Below are 18,038 nucleotides of genomic sequence, written 5' to 3'. Positions count from 1 at the left end.
TCTGCCAAAGCTTAACTGTTTTTTATCGCCTTTTTCCACGTTTTGGTGCTTTGGAACGTCCATCTACATGGCCATCTCATTACAGTGCATTCCTGTCACAGCTCTTCTGTTTTGTACCAAAGTATTACACTCTATTGCAGGGAGCTGAGAGGGCACAGTTTTGCAATATTACACAGCTGTTGTTTTGATGACACTGTCATGACATTATGCACTGTGTGCTGTTGTGCACATTACAAAATGACAATGTGTCATTTATACAATAGTAGTAATAATAGTAATTAATAGTAATAATAAATAGTAAGATAAGTCATTAATTTGTTTGAGTAGTTAAGATGAAATGTGTGCATTGCTGAAGTTTCATATCATGGATTATCATCATCTTAATCCTCATTAAATCATTCTTCCTCTTCTTCCTCTTCATCATCATTTTCTTCTTCTTTGACTTAATCTTTTTCTACTTCATCATCATCATCATCTTCATCTTGTTCCTCTTCTTCATCCTCATCTTCTTCTACTTTATCGTCATCGCCGCCATCATCCTCTTCTCCTGCTTCTCCCCCTCTTCTCCCCCCCTTTAGATTTCTGCGCCCCCGACGCCGTGTGCGACTACACGCCGCCGCGCAGCTCTCGCGACAAGCGGCACTTCACGTCCGACCTGGACATCGACATGGCCTTCGTGATGGACAGCTCCGACAGCACCTGGCCCGCCGTCTTCTCCGAGATGAAGCACTACGTGGCCCACATGGTGGAGCAGCTGGTGATCTCGCCGCAGCCCGCCACCGCCGACCACCACGCGCGCGTCGCCGTGGTCCAGCAGAGCCCTTACGAGTTCCTCCGCAACCAGTCCGGCATGCCAATCAGCGTGGCGTTCGGCCTGACCGAGCACACCTCGGCCGCGGGTGTGAGGGCTTTCCTGCTGGGCAAGACGCCGCAGCTGGAGGTATGGTATCACGCTTTTTCATAGCAATGTTTTTTTAAAGGGACACTGTGCAAGAAATGGTCAAAAAAGGTACTGCAACTATGCTGCTCATTGAAACTGCCGCCTATTGCCAAATTTGATCTTTTCGTGAAAGTTTACTAACTAATAAACTAATATTTTGTAGTATGGCCCAAGTACAGTAATTTTTGCAGCTATAATACTTATATTTCTGGAAATCCAAAATGGCGGACCATGGAGAAGATCCCCCTTTTCATGTTTGAAAAGTGCAATTTTCCAGTCATAATGAATATTAATAATTTGATGGTGGTGGTAAGTATTCATGAAAAAGGTAATATTAGTGAATGTGTAACATGAATTCTAGAAATAAACAACTAAAAATCTTACACAGTGTACCTTTAAGAAGGGTTTCAGTGTGCAAACATTTTTTTTTCAATTTTCAGTTATTTTGTTTAGTTTTGTTTGTTTGTTTCTTTGTTTAATCGTGAGTGTGGTGTAACCGTCCGAATGCCTTAGAGCATGTTTTCTTTCAATTCAAGGACCACAATAGAAAGAAGATAAATCAAGTTTTTTTGCCTCATCCTTTTTTGATATGTGTACAAGGACATGGGCAACATTTTGCTTTCAAAGCCGATGAAAGTACTTGTGCACAGCAAGCCTTCAGTGATACAGGTACAGGTGCAGCTGTGAGGCAGGAAAACTTGATCATTGATGGAAGTCCAGAAAGCATAGCACACTGAATACTGCTCTTTTTTATTTCTTGGAGCAAACTTTGGGGGGGGGAGGGAGAACCATACTCCGTGAGCAGTGCTTTCTGAAATAGTTTTCTGATATTTTATTTTATTCTAACCTTGTGCTATGTCAATTACCGTCATCAGGGAGGCCGGGACCTGGCGTCGGCACTGGAGGGCACGGTGGAGCACGTGTTTGAGGCCGCGCCACATGCACGCCGGCTCAGGTGCATGGTGCTGATGGTGACGGGCTCTGTAGCCGAGCAGGAGGAGAGGCTGGTGAGGGCCGCCACCGAGGCCAAGTGCAAGGTGGGTCATGTAGTATCCACTTCAGGAGGACTCGCGCACTTTATCTCCCGTCACAACAGAATTCTCTTCTCTGAGAGAGCACAGTTTTGAAATATTATACAGCTGTTGTTTTGATGACACTGTCATGACATTATGCACTGTGTGCTGTTGTGCACATTACAAAATGACAATGTGTCATTTTTACAATAGTAGTAGTAATTAAAAGTAATAATAAATAGTAAGATAAGTCATTAATTTGTTTGAGTAGTTAAGATGAAATGTGTGCATTGCTGAAGTTTCATATTGGCTGATGGGTAATTTATGAAAAATATTGCTTACAACAAACTAGTCTTTTTCCATATGGAAGACAGATGTTATACTGAATCTTACAGGACAGGGATTCAAACCCAAGTCCCTATGTACAATGTTGCTGGCCAGGTGTATTAGTGTTCTGTGCCACAGCACTCCCTGATTTAGTGAATCCTGTAAAATCCTGTAATCTTGAATCCTGTAAAATCCTGTAATCTTTTAGGGTTACTTCCTGGTGGTGTTGGGCGTCGGGGACGGCCTGACTTCTGAGGACGCCCGCGTTCTGACCCGCGTGGCTAGCGAGCCAGCTGACGTCTTCTTCAAGAGGGTGGACAAGTACGCCGGTTTCTATGAGGACTACATCCAGAACTTTGGACGCCTGCTGCCCAAATATCTAGGCCGTGAGTTGCTTTTATCTTTGTGTGTGCGTGTCTGTGTGTGTGCATGTGTGCGTGCATGTGTGTGTTTGTTGGGTCACTATTTTCCATGGCTTTGTTGATATGAAACATGTAACATCTTGCTTCCATGTGGCTTGGTGTCACTCCATTGCTTTGTTTCTTTTTTTCCCCTGTTGTGTTTTTCTTACGCTTTTTGCAGTATCGCACCACCGTTTCCAATTGCATTAGGGTCACGCCACAGCAAATAGCGTGTTGAAAGTGAGCACGCTTACCAGCTGTCGCTTTTGTTTGAGAGTAATTTGTTCCCAGATTTTTTAAAGTTCTCATAAACAGCTTCAAAAACCTGATATGTTTTTCTAATATTGGTTCAAAGCAGAACTGTGAGCCTGCTTACCACTGCACTGTCTGTGTTTCGTGGGAATCTTAGACAGTGACTCCGGCCAAAACCAGAATATAAGGAATGTATCGCTCTCTCTGCTAGAATCCAGCCAGCTGCACAATGTTATGTTGCGTTGTGTCGTGTAGGGCTCTGTTGTCTGATGAGGCTTGGGTGTGTTTCTTAACAGCTTTGACGCTAACAAAGTTCATAAATGACTTGGTTGTAAATAATGCAATTTCCCATAGACAACCTACGCTAAGTTGCTAACTGATTTGCAATGGTGCTTTTGAGAAACAGGGTCCTGGGTCTTATTTGTTTGTTAAATTTCTTTTTGTGCTTTCTTTGCAGTTGATAACGCCTTCTACATGTCTCCTGAACTTGCCCAAACCTGCAAGTGGGCGCAGAATGACCAACCCCACAAAGTGCCCGGAAAAGTACACGAAAACACACACGAGTGAGTACATTACAGGATGACTACAGTACATATGGAGAGGGGAAAAGTTGGAATTGACGCTGCAATAAACTGAACTGTATGTAGGGTATAAAAGTGTCTTCCAAATGCATGTCATCATGTCATGTCATGCCATGTCATGTAGGGAGTCACTGCAGCAACTCTGTACATAGTAGACTTTGAACTAATGAAACTATGAGAGTTGAACTGAACACTCATAGTGTTAGTTCTACCTATTCAGTGTTGAATTAACACTGTGAAGTGTACTGGCTATGCAATTCCAATGACTGTAGATGGCTTTGTTTGCATTTATGGATCTGGAGGAATGTTGCTTTTGTTGTTTAGCGACGTCCATGTTGGGAACATATCAGCATCTCATTCGTTGGGCATATTTTCTACTGACTTATAACCATCTCACTCGTTCTGATTGTAGGCCTATATAACCACATCCCATCTGTAAATACTGCTTATCTGAAAATACTGTATATAATGTACATGCTTTATCTGTAATGTATTGCACCTCTGGTATTTGCAGTTCTGATCAAAGGCTAAACTGCATTTCATTATAATGTATTTGCCGTAATTGAATATAATCTGATCTTCTTTACAGGAAGCACCATGTTCAGCATGAGCAGGCAGGCCATGAGAAACACCGTAAAGGTAAGCTATGCAATGCAATACGGCTGTTAGGGGTCTTGCATACCAGGGCGGTAAAGCGTTGCGGAACAGCCGCGTTTTTTACCGGCGTCTGTGAAAATACATTGAAACCTATCTGTCCTTACACACCAACCGGAGGTAGTCGGGCGTCAGCGGCGCGGGAGCCGGCTCCGCACCGCGCTGCATTTGGAAGATAGAACTCGAGCGTATTTTTCACGCCGGCAACCGGCGGTGTCTCATTCAAATGAATGGCAAAGTAGCACGCTAGCTTTAGCTGTGGGGTTTTTTTTTAAGAGGACTGGCCATGCACGACGACACTGTCAGTGTGAAAGGAAGAGAAAAACACGCCTGCCGAAACTAAGCAGAAAGACTGCGTTCGTCCCGCGACCGTTCCGTTCCGCCTTGGTATGTTTTGCCCCTTAGACTGGAGATCAGCCTCCTAATGCTCAAAGACTCAAATAGCATACCACAATCATGCTGCATGTGGTGTTTCATTCCTTCCGTTTTTCAGTGTTTATGTTTGTGTGATTGTGTGTGTGTGTGTGATTCATTCAAGCTTTCAGCGGTGGTATTTATGACTGTGTTGACTCTGTCGTCACCCCCTCCGCAGACCCTCACATAGGGGAATTGCACGTGTCCGACGTGACCCCTCACGGCCTGAGCCTGCACTGGGCCGACGCCGGGCACCCCCGCGTCACGCACTTCGAGGCCATCGTGGTGCGGCTGCAGGACCACGCACCGGTGTTGCGCAAGAACGTCACCCAGCCCCGCGTGCACCTGGAGGGGCTGCAGCCCGCACACACCTACCACGTGGCCGTCTCGGCACGCACCGCCAAGGGCGAGGTGGTGGCCGTACACAAGGGCATCTTCACCACAAGTGAGTGAACATTTCACAGTGTTTATTAGACACTTAGAGAATGTAATTTAAAACCCATATTTAACATGGTCATCATTTCCAATATGGCCGCCACGGCGAGGTAGTGGCCATACAAATGAGTGCCTCATAGTCCAATTTCATGTTTCGCCTGTTAATTTATTGGAGAGATTAAGACCATACATCTTCACCATAAGTATGTTTCTCAACAAGTACAGTAAATAGTAGGGCAGGTACCGTAAGAACACATTATACAAATTTAACATGGTCATTTCCAAGATGGCCGTCACGGCCTGCACCACCAAGGGCGAGTCGGTGGCATCTACAATAAAAATGAGTGTCTCAGTGTTACTTCTACACTTAGAGAGTCAAATGTAATGTTCATAGTGTTGATCCACTTTATTAGAGAGATGGTGGCCATACACATGGGCATCTTCACGTCCACTGATTTGACCAATGCAATTTTTAATGCAATTCAAGATTTTTTCAATGCCCCATTTACTTAACCTGGTTCTCACGCGATGGTTGTTGGAACATTGTTAATCACTTAGCTCCAGAGAGGCGTAGGTGTGTTCAAAACAGCTCGAATCTGATTGGAGAATTCATGTGGCTTTTTTTTAATCACTTACTACTTCAACCACTGACTTGTATATACCCGCCCTGCGATCCCGCCCCGCGATTCTAATAGGACAGGCTGTGAAATATCTGATTCCGTTCGGGCTCGTCTAAGATTTCCAGACCCTCATGCGGGCTCACAAAGTTTAATGAAGATGCACGAAGGGTCTGCGTGAGAGCCAGGCTACCATTCACTACCATTCACAGTGTTTTCGCACTTTATCCTTTTAATGTTCAGCTGTTTGATTTTATATCACAGTGTCCCTTTAACATTTATAGCATTGGTCTAAAGATGATAAGCCACATGGCAACAGCACGATAAGATGTGGGTTGGACTGCACAGCTGCAGATGACTTCTAAATCATTCCATCCGAAAATTAGGAACCAATTATGTTGTTAGCCCATCAACATTGCTCAAACAATTGCCCTGTTTATCAGTGAAATTCACTGTTCAGGAAATAGGGATCGTATGGGTCGTTGTTCTCATCATGTCTCTCATCTCAGCACTTGTTCTTTGGCCTGCTGTGTGGTATAACTGATCCAGTGGGAAACTGTAGTCAGTTCCAATCCAATTTCGGGCTTTATCCTCCTGGATTAATCGTTTGTTTCCTGTGTTGGCTGGATAATGTATAATGGCTTTGTGCCATTTTGTTTTTCGATTTTTTTTCTTCTTCTTGCAGAAGGGGTAGAAGATATGCAGAAGCCCAAGATTACAGCAGGGGTGCATGTCTCTACGGGCCCTCTGAGTAAACCAGAAGTCGGTAAGTTATGTCGTGTCAGTGATGTTTATTATGACCGGTGATGTCAGGGAGTATGCGCCTGAGCCCAACCTTGGAAACTCTATATCTGCTGAAGCTGCTGATATTCTTTTGTTATTATTTGAAAGAGAACATTCTTGGGCCATTTCGACTTAACTCCTGGTGCTGATCCGATGATGACAGTGGTAATTGTTAAGGGGCTCAGGGCCAAATTTGGCTTGGGGTTTTGCTGAAACCCTAGAGGAGGCAACGGCTGTGAAAGGTTTTTTTTGTTGATAATGCTAGCACGCACACATACACACACATACAAGCATATGTGCATGCTTGTACATGTACGTGCATGCACACACATACAAACATATGCGCACGCACGCACGCACGCACGCACGCACACACACACACACACACACACACACACACACAGACACAGACACACACACACACACACACACACACACACACACACACACACACACACACACACACACACACACACACACACACACACACACACACACACACACACACAGTTACAAACAAGGTTACTATAAATGGGATGAGGCTAACTGGTCAAAAGATGACAAAAACAAAACACTTGAAATGCAAGCAGATTCTGTAGTGCTAATGCTGATTTCTTACTTTTCCCTGTTTTTATCTCTGACCTCATCCGTTTAGTATGGGGATGAAGTTACCATTTAAAAACAACGATTTATGCATCATCTCTTAACTGGGAGTCATAAAAACATACCCAATTTAACCTCCCCCTTCAAAGAGACGGCACAGTGGGAGTTACTAGTCAAAAGATCACACTCTTTTTTTTCCAGGCCTTGGAAGATCATTTCCAAACAAACGAAAAACACCAGACCCTCCTCTTTCCTCTTCCCCCATGTGCACACAGCAACCTCGTAATAAAAGGCAAAAGTTGAATGACTTTTTTTTGGAGAAGCACCACCGTCTGTTTTACACAGAAACACCCCCTCCCTACCCACCCCAACACCTCCCCGTCGCCTTGTAATTCAGCTCCATCTGATTGAACGCAGCTGTTTTGAGCCTGCCCTGTATCACATGTACGAGAGAGAGAGAGAGAGAGTGAGAGTGAGAAAGAGTGAGAAAGAGTGAGAGAGAGTGAGAGAGAGAGAGAGAGAGAGAGAGAGAGAGAGAGAGAGAGAAGAAGAAACACAAAACACGGCACCACTCAGAATCGTGAGGAGGGGAAGAAAAAAAATGAGGCACTTGTAAGACTGACGAACTGAGATTGACATCCATAACGACACAGAGTGTGCACAGCATTGTAAGAGAGCAGCTTGTGAGAACTGTGTGCCAAATGCAAGGTGTGAGAAATATTAGTGAAAATCTCGAGCTGACAGTGCAAAGAATCACGAGTAAGGCTGTTGAGATTGTCCAGACGAACATCTCCCGGACTGAACCGATCAAGTGGATTTGTGCCAGTGTGGCTTTAAGTGAGCAGCAACAGACACACAACAACAGGCACAAGCGATGCTAGTTAAAATCATTAGATGAGCACACATGGTTCTAACTTGTATTCTTGGATTTCCATAAATCATCACACCACGTTCACACCACCTTTTTCTTGCTCAGGCTACAGTGGTGCTATTGTTTTGGTCCCACTCACAGTGACACTGGGACAGGGGCCAGTTGACTTGTCAGAACGAATGAGGGTCTGTTGCACTGAGTGCAGAACAGCTGCTGTGCTAGTTGATGTCGAGTCTCCCATTAAGGGATTTTTAGGAGACATTGGCAAACCGAGATGAGATGAAAGAACAAAAACATTTAGACATTTCCTAATGTGTTTTCTGAGATGGTGACAAAGCCAGTGAGTCTGTGGGAATTGTCTCTTTGACATTTGCAGAGTCACTCCCAGAGTACATCTTCAAGAGATGCTAGTTGAAAGATCAATGGTGTTTAATGATTAATGAGTAATGGTTATAATTTCAACTAACACTACCTCTATTTGTTTGCTCTCACAGCTCCTGAGGAGGACACCAAGTCATCAGAAGAGTCTAAGGCTGCTCCAGCTCCTGGTAGGTCCTAAGCATCCTCAGTAGGCTTGCCATCTGTAAAGCTCCACTCGATTCGCATTTGACTCCATGTTATGTCAGTGGCGGGTCTCTTCTGGTAGGAGATAACATGTTTTGCCGGACAACCAACCAATCAAGGGAGTTATGAGGGAAGGGGGGAGGGGTGAACAAAGGCGCATTACATACGAGCAGATGTTGTACATGACACAACGGCTCGCTAGCGATTAGCTAAAATCAGAGGCGCCTTTCAGAGTTCACCCCTCCTCCCACCAGCATTTGCTTCTCCATTCGGCAGTAACAAACCCTCGAGTTACAGGCCTGAGATCAGCTAGTAATTCAGGGTTTGTTTCTTTGGAAAATATGAAGGACAAAAAAATAAGCAGATGCGTGTTCATGGCGATTAGCTCCATTTCCTTCCCCGCTTATGTAATGCGTCAGGCTGCTTTAGCTGCAGAGGCACTTCCACTGCAGGGCGCCACCAAGCCGAGTTACTGTAATTTTACAGGAACGCCAAACATCAGCCATCCGTTACACATAGACTGCTTGGCAGACACACTCACACACACACACACACACACACACACGGCACTAAAAAAGGAAAGAAACGCCAAACGGCAACCAACCATTACACAAACACACACACACACTCTCTCACACACACACACACACACACACACACACACACACACACACACACACACACACACACACACACACACACACACACACACACACACACACACACACACACACGGCACTGAAAGAGAAAAGAAACGGCATACACCAACCAACCATTACACACACACACACAAGCAAGCACGCACGCACATACACATGCACGCATGCCTGCATGCACGCGAACACACACATCGTGGGGTTGTGCTGTTACCATACACAGAAGAAAGAAGATTACGTTCCATGGAAAACACAGGGTTAAGGTTACATTCAGATTTAACTGTACTTGATTTGCGAACAAAGCCCTCTTTATGGTCTCCTGAAAACCATTAACGTCTGAAGAGAGAAAATGAGGAAAAAAAAGAAGAAGAAGAAAAAAAAACCTCTGGCACTTGGCAGTTATCCTCTCTGTACAACTGGCAGAAGTCTCCATCTGTGTTTATAATGTGGTGGAGAAAGGGGCTATTCTTTGTGAGACTGGCACTGATTAAGGTGGTGAAGGGGGCTAGGCCAGTTCTTCATGTGGCCAGCCCAGTGTTATGATGCAGACGATGGTAAATTTATGTGATGTGCATCATTTAAACATGCGTTACTGTACTGTCCCGTCTGCATGCAACGCTTGAACAGGGCATGGGTAAAACACTGAGGTAAATGTTGCATGCTGAGACTGGACGTGTGTGTGTGTGTGTGTGTGTGTGTGTGTGTGTGTGTGTGTGTGTGTGTGTGTGTGTGTGTGTGTGTGTGTGTGTGTGTGTGTGTGTGTGTGTGTGTGTGTGTGTGTGTGTGTGGTCTACATCTGGTGGGGGGGGGGGTCGGTTCTTTCCTGATTTCTCCCTCACATCTCCTTCCCCTCTACTCCTCCTCTCTCTCTTTCTTCCATCTCATCCTCTCTCACGTCTCTCTCTCCTCATCTCCCCCACATCTCTATCCTCTCTCCCTTCTCTATCTTCCTCTCTTTCTCCCATCTCCTCCCTTCCATTGCTTTTCTCACATGTCTCTCCTTTCTAACATGTCTCTCATCTCTCCTCTCTCCTCTCTCTCTCTCTCTCTCTCTCTCTCTCCTTCCTCCAGTGGACGTGTGTCAGCTGCCCAAGGAGGAGGGCACGTGTGTGAAGTTCGTTCTGAAGTGGTACTACGACAGCCTCACCAAGGGCTGCAGCCGCTTCTGGTACGGCGGCTGCGCCGGCAACGGCAACCGCTTCGAGACCAAGGAGGAGTGCGAGACGACGTGTGGGAAAGCAGGTACGGTATTGCGGGAAGGCACAAGCATATCTGTGTACTGTACAGGACTGGACAAGCCTGGGAAATCCCATGCTGCTTTGCACAATCGTTCCGACCTGAAAGACAACATGGAGTCTATACCCAAAGAACGGACCAGATCATGGTTCCGGCGGTCTCTTTCCAATCAGAGAGCAGAGAGGCGTAGAAAGGCGATGACTGCAGGTTTTTTTAATGGATTCAACTGACACGATTGACTATAGCTACGTATGCCAAATGATACACATTCGTAACGCCCAATAAACAGCCGTTGTCAATCGTAAACCACACACCTCCTACGGGATTTACAGTAGGCAGGTCTCCAGACCTTATCTCACTTGTGATTAGGTGTGGTGATAACCAGGCAAAGACTGGACTGGAACAAAAAAAAGGCCTAGACATCTTTGTGTGCGTGCTTGCGTGCCTGCCTGCTTGTGTGCCTGCTTGCGTGCATGCATGTGTGTCCCAAATGTGAACCAGTGACCAGTCTCTATGTAAATACAAAATACAGCTAACAGCACCAGCCCCCTGAGGACTGTCTTCCCACCGAAAAACTCCCCGAATGCCAGATTACCATTCCAGACCTGGTTGTGCAGGTTTTTGCTCTTGGCCCTTTGCACTAGTGTAGTTCTGGGTAGAACCATCCCCAGTAATCGATACATATAGAACCACAGACAGTAATCGGCACATATAGAACCACAGCTCTATGAGTTTCGGATGACTGTCATCGATGACGAGACAGGCACTCACATCTCCTCCAATGACAGTTACTAGTTACTAACAAGGTTACCTAAGTTAGTAACTAAGTCTCTCCACCTGCATACATAAGATGATATGATGAAACATCCTGTGCTGAAAGCACCGCCTGGCGGTCAGGAGAAACAGAACAGAAACAAAGTTCTCACAGCAAGCATGACACTGCCATATGTTGGTATGTCTTTGAGAAGTCACGAGTTGCCACGCTATAGTAGTAGCAAACCTGTAATCAGTGCCAACTGTGCTGCTGCTGGTGGTGGTGGTGTGTGTGTGTGAAGATGTCACGTGACGACTCTCTGGTCACGAGATTGCTGGTTTGCAACCAAAAATTCTTAGCTTGTGCTTTAAGTAATACACCAGAGTTCCTGCAACTGCAAAGCAGCTGTTTCCGCTAGCTTTGTATGTCTTGGACTTGTTCCGCTAACATTCACTATCGTGTGCTTGCACAAGCATTGTATGGAAATGATGTGGTTGGTTATATAATTAGATGTATTGTGAAATGGTTAGTATTGATATAATTTGAACTCTCTGCAGACCAACATAGTAGTCCTTAACTATTGTGAGTTGAACTGAAATGAACCGAACCGGATCGGTTTGTCTCTCTTGATATTCTTGGTATGAGGACCTTAGAGATCCCGTTGTTTTTATTTTCCTTTTTTTGATTTCTATTTTTCCCTCTCCCTTTTTCAGCACCATCGGGTCCAGGGGTGATTGCGGCGGTGAGAACTTAAAAGGGGGTTGAAAACACTCAGCTCCGAAAAAAACCTCAACCGACCGACAGCAGGAGAAGAAGGACGTGACACCAAGACGCTGTGCCAAAGTGAAGGTGCCTGCACTGGATTCTGCCAAAGGATACAATCCAAAGAAATCTTGAAGCAATGTTTTTTTTTTTTTTTTTTTTTTTAAAGAAGTTTTATCATGATGTTTTTTAAAGTTGTTATTGTTTTTGGTGCCATTTTTTTTGTATTGTTTCAGGATGAGAACAACAAATCTTAAAACACAGTGATTGTTTTGTTTGTGGGTTTTTTTTAAATAAGGGAAATTAAATGAAATGAAACAAGATATTTACCTTATATGAATGTCTTGGTTTAAGAGTAACGAAAAGAAAATTGCACAGTTCGATAGATGTCAGAGGACTTTAGTCACTAAATGCTAAGCTATCTTACTCGTAGTCAGTCTGTTGCGAGTGAGACAGATCAAACACTAGTAAATTCCCCTCCAGGAAAAAAACATTTTTACTGCCACCAAAATAGTCACTCACACCACCGCAACTGTTCTTTCTACTCTTTTGTTGTTGTTTTTGTATATCATAGCTACAATATCACTTCTTGTTGACAAGGAATTGTTTTTGTGTAACCAAGAAATGAAATGCACCTCTTGAGCCAGTGGCTCAGCGTAAAAGTCAGGTCTAAAAGTTACAAATGTTACGAAATGCCCCTCCGTCATGTTTTTGGTGCTAGTTTCCATTTCACTGTGCATTTGGGGGACAAAGGGGGAAATAAAGAAATAAATTAGACTTTATACAAAACCAAAAACAGACACTCTGTATCTTTATTGTTATGTGTTTCTCGTGGTCTCTCTGAGAGACCGGAGAAGAAAAGAAAAAGGAAGTTGTTGTATATTTTTAGTTATTTTCAGTGGCTTTTCAAAAGGCAAAGAAAAAAAAAAAGAAATAATGGAAAATGAAAAATCCTACAAGGAGTAGCTGCAGCTGCAGTGAGTCCTATGACTCACACGGAGAGGAATGTCCAAGAAAGACATCGTCTGCCCACTCGGCCTGGAGTTTAGTACCCAGAGAACGGAGGAAAGGGGAGTGAAAGTGAGAAGAGAAGAGAAGAGAAGAGAAGAGAAGAGAAGAGAAGAGAAGAGAAGAAGGAGGGGAGATTGAATTGGGAGTGTGGATGAATGTATTTAAGGGCAGGATGAGCGTGATTGAGTAGGACAGACAGTGAAAGGTCAGCATGCTTTTGGAGACTATTACAAGCTGTATGTAGCTTTAAGTTTGTGTGAGTCAGTGGGCTGTATGCCACAGTGGCGTGGGGGGGGGGGGGGTGGGGGTGTTGGGGGCATGTGGAACTTCTGACTGCCTCACTATGCCATAGAGGCTATATACTGTATTATATTCAGATATTATTGCCACATGCTTTTGAAGCATTTGTACATTATCATTTCACAATGTACCACAGTACATGTATTGCAGTGAGAGAGAAAAAACATTTAAAAGGGTATTTTTCCAGCAGGACAAAGCTGCAAATGCTTTAGCACCACCTTGTACACCTATGCAGAGAGCATACACACATACAGACAGTAAAGATGAAGTGTGCACAATAAATGTCAACAGCTTTTGCAAGGCAGCCACAAGCACAGTTGCACACCAGGTGCGCATACAGTTTTCTGGACAAAATTGCATTTATTCTGGGTTTTTTTGTTTTAGTTTTTTTTTAACCCTGCTGCGGAAAATGGGAAAATCTGTTCATTCAACAGTCATTGAGCCTAGCCACAACTACTGAGGCTGCCCAAAAAAAAGACAAAACAAATCTGTTAGTTGCTACATTTCTGTTCTGCTGTGTGTCAACTGCAGAATAAAAGGTACAGTAAAATCCTGTCCACTGAGGAAAGATTTGAAGATGAAAGATGGCCGCGGTGCTCCAGATTCAGCACACATGAATCAACAGAAGATGCAGAGGAGAGAGTCCAATCTAAACTGGGTGAAGGGGAGTTCAATTTCCTCTCTAAAGCGCTGATAGAAGTTCAGCACCAAGGCACACGAAGCACCCAACAGAAGAAACCTTAAAAGGCAAGAAAACTAAGTGAGGCGAGACATTTAAAGATATTTCTGAATGTTTGTCGAGATTTATTATATCCTTTGCAATCCCCATCTCTGACACATCTCAGATGGGCCCTGTGCAGTACTCCTTCATAAGAGGGAGTTGCCCAGCCACAGGAAGAGCTATAGGGGGGCAAGCAGGGCATTTGGTCCTGGGTCCAGGGCCCTCCCTTATTTGTGGTGAGGGACATCAGTAGGACGTTTGGGGGGCCCTATCAGTGTTTTTCCCTGGGGCCCATTGTGCAAATGTTCCGCCACTGAGCCCAGCCCCCATAAAGGAGGGAAGAGCTTGTTCACACCTCACTCAGCCTTCAAAGGGTCCCCTGTCAGTGCAGCAACCCTGAATGCACTGTGTCTCTCTCAGCGTTTCATACGCAATCAGCTTTTCTTTCTGAATTTAGAATTGTCAGCCCTGTGATGGCTCAAGCAGAGCCCTTATAGAAGAGCCTTGCCACTCGCTATTAAGCCCCTTTGTACCAGTTGTTTGTATTAGTTCTATGGTTCGGAGACCAGAATGAATGGGACCCAATGGAGCTAGATGCTAAAAATCTTAATTTTAAGCATATGCGTGGCTCAAAACATCTAAAACTCAGCCGTGGGTATTTTCTATATATAGTCTTTCGAAAGCAACATCCGAATTACACGAGAAAAAAATCATATACTGAGATAAAGGCACCATGAGGGGTTTTGCTCCATAGGACTCCATTCATTCTGGTCTCCGGGCCACCACGTGGATAAGGGTGGAACTGCCCCTTCAGTTCTAAATCTGCCATAGAACTAATACAAACCTGCCTCGTTTCGGAAACCGGAAATACACCGTGAAATCAACCAGTGGCGTATCTGGTCTCTCTTACAGAATCTGTGGCTCAAGCGGCACTGCCAGAGAAATTAGAACACAGGGAGAAGGCTCAGTCTCATTGGTTCCCATTGTAGCCAGTTAGCTTTGCATGCATACTGCAGTAACGAGCGTAGGCCAGTCCTTCATGTTGGAAAATGTATGGAAAGGGGAATGGGGTATGAATGGAAAGGGGAACCCATGCTAAATACATTGCTACTGCGATTTCCAGTCACAAATATCATCAACAAAACATTCCTGGTAAGCACTATGACTGTTGTTTAACAATAGGCTGTATTGACAAATCGTTCAGGTGTGTAGTTTTACAGCAGGTTAGAAGATTTCACCCTGTACTCGCTAGCATCGCGCTAATGTTTATGGGTTTGGCCCCATAAAAATTGAGCTTTGTGACCCAGTATATAATAATCTAGTGGCGCAAAATAATCGAAACGCTACTCAAATGGGGTCTTATTATTTCTAGCTTCGAACTGAATATTAATATTTCAGGACAGAAAATTATAAAAAATCATAAAAATTATAATGGTACAAAACTCCATTGACACCCATTCATTTTGCACTGTCCCGTGGTTAGGGTTAGCCAGTTGTGGCTAGTAGCTATTTCCATGAGTGAACACCCCCTGGCACTGCTACACCAGCGACCTGGGTTTGATTCCGGCATTGGTCTTTTGCCGACCCTTCCCCGTCTCTCTCCCCACTCACTTCCTATCTCTCGACTGTCCTATCAATGAAGGCAAAAAGCCAAAAAAAATATTTTTAAAAAAAAAGAAGAATTTAGAAAAGTCATGATCAAAGACACAAGACAGAGTTGGCACACATCGTCATGTATATATTTATTTTATAAAACCAGTTCACTTCACACTTTTCATTTAACTTTAATTGAGTAGTGTGAACAGGACTTATGAAAGGCCAACATGTGTACCTCGCCAGTGGTGGATACTTCAGTCACTGCCTGCATATTGAATGTTAGCACACCATGTGGTGGTTGCTCTGCATCTGGCTGTGGTGCTTAAAACGCCCTAGCTGATAACTGGTATCCAGTTTCCTTCTTTTAAGCTATTGCAACATAAACAGTGCCTGTGGACACTGCAGATCCATAAAACAGTATCTGGAATGGGATCCCTACCCCAGACATTTAAAAGTGCACTGTGTAATACGTTTAGCAGTTTCTTCCCATTCATGCTACCCATTGAAAATGTTACTATCTTTTTTACAAATATTTACCACCACCATCCAATTCTAAGTACAGTTGGCCTATTCATTATTACTGGGGAAAATGCACTTTTCATACATCTTTTCCATGTCCACCATTTCCAGAAATAGACATTTTTAGCCGCAAAATGTTCTGTACCTTGGTCATATTTAGTGAATATTAGTCTATTATTTAGTAAATGTTCATGATAAGATTGAATTTGGCAATAGACATGATAGTTTCAATGAGCAGAAGAGATGCAATGCCTAACCTGGCCACCATCCTACACAGTGCACCTTTAAGGTCTCCAGCTGTTTTCACTGGAGCTAGCCTGGCTATTGCCAGACTATATCACAAGTGAGATGTAGTCTGGGTACCACCTGTTCATTTTCTCATTGGGGAGGTCAATGTAAACGATTTTAAATAGGCCTAGCATCTACAGCTTGATGGAAAGCTAGTTTGGGGATCAGGTGTCAACAGGGTATCCCTGTAAACAATACAAGCTTTTGTTTTTATTATAAAAGTCTTGCGTTCCCTCCCCATTCCCAAACCGAGGGTGTCAGCAAAGGTCCCCATGCTGTCGGAGTGAACTCCCAAGGCAGCATGGGAAATCATGTGTTCTCCACGCAGGTGGGGCAGCACCGAGGCAAAAGGCGACAAGCAACAGGAAAGGACGCAAGGAACCAGTTTGACTTTCACCTCCAGCTCCCAAAACTTCAGAGCCAGGACACCGTGACCCCACTGATCAAGTCACCTCTTCCCTCAGCAGTTCTGTCCTCTGTTCAAGCACTTAACATTTGCATGAGTCACACGTGCACAACTTGAAACCTCTCACGTTGTTCAAATTACTGTTATTTATATTAAACAAATGACTGCATCTGCACTGTACAGTGTACACACACACCCTTTCCATTGCCTTCTTTGCAGCTCTGTGCACTTACCTCAGTCTGTGATATATTATACACAGTTAAGAGTTTGTATATATATTTCTCTCAACTACCGCACTGACACACTGAGCCCACTAAGTTGCAGCAGGCTGCAGTAGACTACTATTACACACATTTATAAGGCAAACTATTCCTTAAAGATGCAACGAGCGCTGCGTTTCTCTGGCTCATTTCCCTCACTAATGATGGTAAAGCCGAATCTAAATATAGACAATAGGCAATTCACAGGCAAACGTGTGGAATTCATTGTGATTGAAACTGTTCAGACCACTTTTCTGTCTTCCTTTCCAAATAATTTAATGTTTCCAGATGGCTGCTGGATAAAGCATGTGGACAGCCAGCCTGGCCAAACCATGTTCCTGCTCGCCTCTCTCTGTCTGTCTGTCTGTCTGTCTGTCTGTCTGTCTGTCTGTCTGTCTCTCTGTCTGTCTGTCTGTCTCTCTGTCTGTCTCTCTGTCTCTCTCTCTTCTCTCTCCCTTTCTCTCTCTCTCTCTCTCTCTCTCTCTCTCTCTCTCTCTCTCTCTCTCTCTCTCTCTCTCTCTCTCTCTCTCTCTCTCTCTCTCTCTGCAGCGTTGGACATACTGTACAATCAAAGCCAGGTGTGAGAAATGGTAGCCAGCCTAAATGTCAACAAAAAAATTCAACTACAGTAGATTCTGTTCAAATATGGAGTTCATATTCTGTCACTCTGAACTCATGTATTTTTTAAAAGTAGGTCTAATCTAATTTATTCACACCCGCCTCCACATTGGAAGATAACAACATTCTTCTGAAATTCTATAGGTTGTCTTGTTGTATTCTTTTGCTTCAATGTAACCATGATCTTGGACTTGGACTGGACACATGGTCTTAGCTCTGAGTAAAAAAAACAAAAACACCAAGTCCTCAACACCAAAACTCGTGGAATTTATTTCTGTTTTCTTAGTTTAGGCCTACTTTACTTAAAGTTTTTCTCAATTGGTTTTGTACATTTCTCACAACAGAATAATGATTCTCAAAAGTCTTTGTTCAATTGTGACTTCCTGGTGTTACCTGTGCACATGGTTAAATCAGTTTCTCATTGTTTTCGGCATATAGCAAATGCTCTCGTCCACC

The 18,038-nt window shown here is 44.0% G+C and overlaps 1 protein-coding gene across 1 annotated transcript in view; it reads left to right on the top strand.

Moving 5' to 3' along the window:
• The window catches only part of col6a3 (collagen, type VI, alpha 3), an 86,678-nt gene extending 74,019 nt beyond the window's left edge, over positions 1-12,659 (top strand). The window contains exons 67-76 of the mRNA XM_063213774.1: positions 579-940; positions 1,816-1,977; positions 2,489-2,666; positions 3,391-3,496; positions 4,104-4,153; positions 4,761-5,027; positions 6,320-6,400; positions 8,386-8,439; positions 10,183-10,353; positions 11,815-12,659. Coding sequence (XP_063069844.1) covers positions 579-940; positions 1,816-1,977; positions 2,489-2,666; positions 3,391-3,496; positions 4,104-4,153; positions 4,761-5,027; positions 6,320-6,400; positions 8,386-8,439; positions 10,183-10,353; positions 11,815-11,855 — 1,472 coding nt within the window. The 3' untranslated portion in view covers positions 11,856-12,659. The remainder of the gene's footprint in view (positions 1-578; positions 941-1,815; positions 1,978-2,488; positions 2,667-3,390; positions 3,497-4,103; positions 4,154-4,760; positions 5,028-6,319; positions 6,401-8,385; positions 8,440-10,182; positions 10,354-11,814) is intronic.
• Positions 12,660-18,038: the final 5,379 nt, after the last annotated feature.

The sequence above is a fragment of the Engraulis encrasicolus genome, chromosome 13, assembly GCF_034702125.1.
Source record: "Engraulis encrasicolus isolate BLACKSEA-1 chromosome 13, IST_EnEncr_1.0, whole genome shotgun sequence".
In the NCBI taxonomy this organism is placed as follows: Eukaryota; Metazoa; Chordata; class Actinopteri; order Clupeiformes; family Engraulidae; genus Engraulis; species Engraulis encrasicolus.
Note: the sequence above shows the minus strand (reverse complement) of the source record. Positions and strands in the feature narration are given on the sequence as shown.